General features: G+C 35.6%; 1 protein-coding gene across 1 annotated transcript in view; it reads right to left on the bottom strand.

Annotated features, from left to right (window-relative positions):
• The window catches only part of CPEB3 (cytoplasmic polyadenylation element binding protein 3), an 86,667-nt gene that overhangs the window by 31,206 nt on the left and 49,772 nt on the right, over positions 1-5,689 (bottom strand). The window contains exon 5 of the mRNA XM_010288554.1: positions 1-18. This exon is cut by the window's left edge and continues 165 nt beyond it. Coding sequence (XP_010286856.1) covers positions 1-18 — 18 coding nt within the window. The remainder of the gene's footprint in view (positions 19-5,689) is intronic.

Raw genomic sequence — 5,689 nt, 5'->3', positions numbered from 1 at the left:
GAAAGAGTGAAGACCGACCTGTAACAGATTTTGTAGTATCTATAGTTAACGCTGTTTCCTGGAGAATTAAATATTTCAGTAAAAAATTATATATTTTCCTTTTACGGTTTTGCTTTAACAGAATTTGCATTAAAGGGCCCAGCTAAGTGGTCCAGCTATCCAAATGATCTTTGTTAGTATTGCTTCTATTTTTCTGAGACTATATTATCCTTACAAGACAATAAACCTAACTTAGCTTTAAAAGAAACCCTTACAAATGGCTAGCAATGAAAACCAACAAGTTATTGTGCGTCATAGCTATAGAAAGAACCCTTGTAAGATTTACATTTCAAACTGATTCGTAGAGATTTAAATCTTCCATAACAGATCTTGAAGGAACGATCTTAAAGAGCAGATCCCTCAAGCCATTGCACTGCAGAGAACAGCCTCCTTCAGAGTGCTTTACAGGGTCCTAACCACTTCCTCCTCGAGTGAACGGAAGCCCAGTCTGAGTAGGGGGGCAAACAGCAAAGTAAACATAGAAAAGCTTTGTATTGTGGATATTAAACATGTAGGTGAAGCATGAAGCTTAGCTAACAAGAAAAAAAAAAAGATCTTTAAAATCTCATTCCATAAACCACAAAAACCTTGCACTTGAAGAAAAGAAGTTGTTAGCTAGGACAGCCTGTCAAGCTGCTAGTGTTAACACACCCTTGCAGTAATGAATTAACAAAAAGCAACATAAATGGCTGCTACTCAGTTTGTTAATGAGAAGTAAAGAAATTATTTGTGATCGTCTGATGCAATTAACTTGTTGCTATTACTACCAAAGTATGCACACAGTATCTTAAGAATAGATTTATTAATTCAGAAAGTAAAGAAATATTCAAAGTCTGTATGTAAGCAACTCTGTAGAAAACGCCAACTTTACAATTTAATAATTCCCTACAGCCGAGTTGAAAAAGAAATCCTGCAATGTAGAGAGGTGTACAAATGTGAACTCCATCTCAACTCTAAAAAGGCTAATCAATTGTCTAATTAATTGATACAAACATTTTACAGGGCGCTTAATTACAAATACAAAGAGCAGGGCATATAATTAAATTCAAAGGTAATGGATCACACGAAACTGACTTCCAGTAAGGCCCAAGGAAGAATTAATACCATAGTGGTATTAACAGCACAGGGAAGTACAGAAAATGAAAACAAGGGCAAGGAGAAAAATCAAGACATGCAGAGGGACACAAGTTAGAAAAATGTATACACTGTAAATACCAGTAACAGAGTCTCCAGCAGTGAAGGACACATTACAAAAAGAAGCAGCAATTCTATATATGGAAAACAAGCTAACAAACAGAAACCAGGAAAGATTTTCTGACTGACACAGAACACCAGCCCGATTTTTTATGAAGACCAGACACTAGAGAAGTCTTGATTAGAAAGAATATGCTGAATGCACAACACTGACAGAGATCACAGTTACAAAAATCCACTGAAGCAAAAACCCTACTGTGCTTTTAAGCACCAACATAAAAAATGGGGTAAATGCCACAATTAGAGAAGGATTTAGAGATGCTACTCTTCGAAGTCTAGTATAACTGGTTGTCAGAAATGATAAGTTCAGAGCATAAAACAGGAAAGACTAGTGATGAATATTCCATTAATGGACAAACAAGTCATGCACGTATATAAACATATGCATTTCAGCATAAAAGAGGACATGTGTAAGAGAAATAATAATTAGGAAGGCTAAAATTGTGTAACATCTAAATACTAAAAAGCTAAATAATCTTTTAATTTCTACTCCCCCAACATACCTTCTCGTAAAAAATAAAATAAACACAAATGAGCCATTAGTGGAAGCTGACATATCAAATTAATAGATACGGGATTATAGATTAATAGAACAAGGTGTTCAACTAAAATACAGGTCTACAGAGGAGGCTGAATAAGTGCTGAGTTCTGAAGGAAATCATAAAAATGCACGGCAGATTAAAAAGCAAGATATCACCTCTTACGCCAGATGCTTGATGGTCTGCAAGCATTGTATTCATCTTAAGTAAATGCAAAAGATGATCTAACACTTTATAGTTAAGTCAAGTATAGAGTTAAATGTATGAACATACATTTAAAATAATGGAAAGCATAGAGACAAGGGAATGGGGAATGACTGTTCACTGTCTCTTCCAGTAAGGGGAAACTGAAGTGCACTGAACACAGTCAGTACATGGCAAGGCTGAAAGCAAGTCAAACTCTGGAACCCCTTGCCACAGGCTTTTTAGGGTGCTGACAAGTCCATGTAGGTTCAGAAAAGGGAATGAGCGAGAACATGAGAAAAACCCATTCTGAAGCAATCAATATTGAGACATCACCTCAAGACACCCCCAGAGGCAAATCTCTGGGAGAGTATTACAGGAAAGCATCACTCAATGCCCTGGTTTTGTACTCCTGCACCCCTCCCCTGGCATCTCAGAGTTGTCAGTGTAGCAGAATAGATTTGGGGCTTATTTCCCATAGCTGTGCTTACATCTGTACCTGAAAAACTGATTGTAAAAGTTAAAAACAAGGTACCTAAAATAACATGACTCAACAGCTCTAAGCATGACACTACAAAGAAATGCTTGCCTTTTCACTCAAAGGAAACAGAGGATTAAGTAGAGAACTGATAGGTTATGGCAAGGCCCAAGAAACTTCTGACAAAACCTCTTCTCACTGAAGATGCTTAGTCACAGTGACAGAATCAAACACTAATTAAAATATCCAAGTATAATAAACATGAAATGAGTCCCTACACAGATTTGCCACTGGTAGTCTGCGTATTACCACAATGCAGATGGTACAAACAATAACAGAGAGGGATATATGAGAACATTTGATAAACACCACATCGTTTTTTAACAAACCATTGTAGAATTTCATGTTTCTTAAGAAAGCTCAAATTAACATTATAAAATTCAAGGTAATGAAAAAGTGTGAATATCACAGACTTTAACATTGTATGAATAAAGCAAGTCACAAAATTCCTAATATTAATGACAAGACACACGCGCACACACACACAAATCTAATTGTTACTATAGAACAGTCTGATTTCACAGTTATTATAGCATGAAACTTGCTTTTTGGTAGAGTTAAAAAAAAAATTCTGACAGTCCAGCACATTCAGAACTTGTTTGCCCTGTTTTGTCATCACTACAATTTGTATAAAACAGCCTACACTGTATGAATCACGATTACTGCCACGTTACTATATTTCACTTCTGCAAGTAAACATGAGTTGCAAGAAGTTAATAGCGTCCACCTGATTCCCACCTCCTTCCCTACTTTGGTGCCATTTGATCAACCTGGAAATACCTGCAACAATCTTAAAATGAAATTAAACAGTGTTCACATGCACAGAGAGTATACAGTATTATATATTCTGCATACTTTCCAATTTGTTTCAGTACCATCAGAGCACTGAAAAAGTGCAAGTGTTAGGATGCCTTCAACATCTCTTAACAATAGCCTGTTCTCTGGAAGTGGGGAAAAGTCAGAAGGTAAGTTTGTGGGGAAAACTTAAATCTTTTCTTTTTGTTTTAGCTATCAAATAAACACTAAAACCAGTCAGCTTTGAACTAAATGAGCTCAAATTCTGTATTATAAGCTGTGTTAGTACAGCCTGTATAGCCTACACATGTGCGAACGACAAGGTAGTCATATACTATCAACTTGCTTGTATGGCTAGGTTTGTCTCCAAGCTTTTTCACAAACGTGATGCAAATCATACGTTTTGAAAAGGAAGCAATGTCACATGCATAGCTGTCACAGAACAGACATGAAAAAGAAGATAAAATGAAGCACTAATTGTTAAAAGGTGAAATCTTCACTGTTATTTTCTCAATAAAAACCAGTCTCTGTAAGCTACAGCAGTAGCTTTCTCGGTAGTGAGCAAGCTTGCTATTGTCCATCTTCATTGATCTCTCAGAATAAACTTACATGCAGCACTGTACATTTGTAAAATGTTTTCAGTCTGCTTTTATTTTTTTTAAGGATTGCTTATGATGAAATAAAGTTAAAATGTGCTCAAATGTTGTATCTATTATTATTATCATCATCAGTGTTCACTGTTGAGGACAGTTATTAGCATTGGTATTCAAAATGTTCTATCTAAGGCAATCCAATGTAATACTTAAGTGTAATATTCAATTAAAGGTGTTTCATGTAAGAAAAAAAAGTATTTTTGAAACGTTCTAGTTAAATATGACACTTCCAACCAAAAAAACCCAAACCTGAAGACAGTCTTTTTTTTTGGAACACTGTGCATTTACAGAAATAAATACGTGTCGTGAAAGAGTCTTCAAATTCAGTCACCCCTTAGTTTGCCAGTAATAGCAACAGACTTGAAATTGTCAACTCAAGATCATCATTGCTTTAATGCTATTAAAAGGGAGATGTTTTGCAAACGAAGAATGAGATTGATTTATATGAAGCAACTGATCAATCAAGTAATATTAAAATTGGTACCATCATGAGCGAACTAAATATTTATTTCTCCCACTATTCAGCAAACAAAACATTTAGTAAATACTTTTACCTCTTCTCCGCCCATAGCTCCTGGCTGCATGTAAACACAGAAGAAAATTGTCGGTATCGCTGTCATCAGATTTAGCTCCAAAAGCAAAGAAAATGTAGCTTCTATCTTTTCTCTTTTTCCCCTCCCACCATAAAGAAGGAAAAGACATTCAAAAAGTGCAAGATGAAATTCAAACCACCCAAGACAAGAGCAAAAAGTTTGAAGATGACACAGCCAGGGGTGAGGAAAAGAAAAAAAAAAAAAGAAAAAAGGAACATACCTGCTGTGCAAGTTTTCTACATAGCAAGGGTATTCAAAAAAATCAGGCATATCAGACTTACAGTACTATAAAATAATAATTTAGGATTATGGTTTTAAGAGGCAATAAACATCATCAACAGTAATCCTAATTAAAAGAATTCATTTTGCATTTTATTAATTAGTTGCGGAGAACATATTTTCCAATTATGTTTCAATTTAAATAATTAACCATCTGTAAATACTAAAATCCTACCAAAACAATATGAACTCAATAGCCAGTATGTTCAGACGAATAAGAACAGATTGACAAAATATCTTTATAACCAGAATTAATACAGCATTTCAGAGAGACATGCATCAATGGCAAAATCCGCAATGTTGTACAAGTGCAGAAGCATATTTTTGTGATATAATGGGAAATGCAAAAAGCAGCATTTTTGGTATGAAATTTTAGAATACCAGAAAATAATCTGGAAAACAATGTCTTATACACCGGGACTTTCAATCTGTCACAAAAGATATCTGTGGTCTTCCAAGGTAATCAAATGGGAAAGGCTAGGGACCAGGTAGAGTTTTTCAACTAAAAGTGAGCTTAGGCAATAGGTAATAGAGCCTTGTTTTGTTTCTTTTTCTCTTCATTGCAATACTATTTGTGTTCCTCCTCCTTCCCAACCCTATCTCTTATTTCCAAAACTAGTACGATGCCTTCCGGTCCTGCCCTACATGCGCAGGTTTTAGGTGTGATTCCCTTAGTTCTCCCTACAATCCCCCTTAGCCCATTTCATATAGTTCCTGCTCCCTTCTTCTAAGTCCCAAATGTCCTCTACCATAAAACCTTCCATTCTTCCCATTTTTCTATTTCCATCTTCAAATGCATGCCCTGAGGTGTCCCAC

The sequence above is a fragment of the Phaethon lepturus genome, unplaced genomic scaffold, assembly GCF_000687285.1.
Source record: "Phaethon lepturus isolate BGI_N335 unplaced genomic scaffold, ASM68728v1 scaffold10386, whole genome shotgun sequence".
In the NCBI taxonomy this organism is placed as follows: Eukaryota; Metazoa; Chordata; class Aves; order Phaethontiformes; family Phaethontidae; genus Phaethon; species Phaethon lepturus.
Note: the sequence above shows the minus strand (reverse complement) of the source record. Positions and strands in the feature narration are given on the sequence as shown.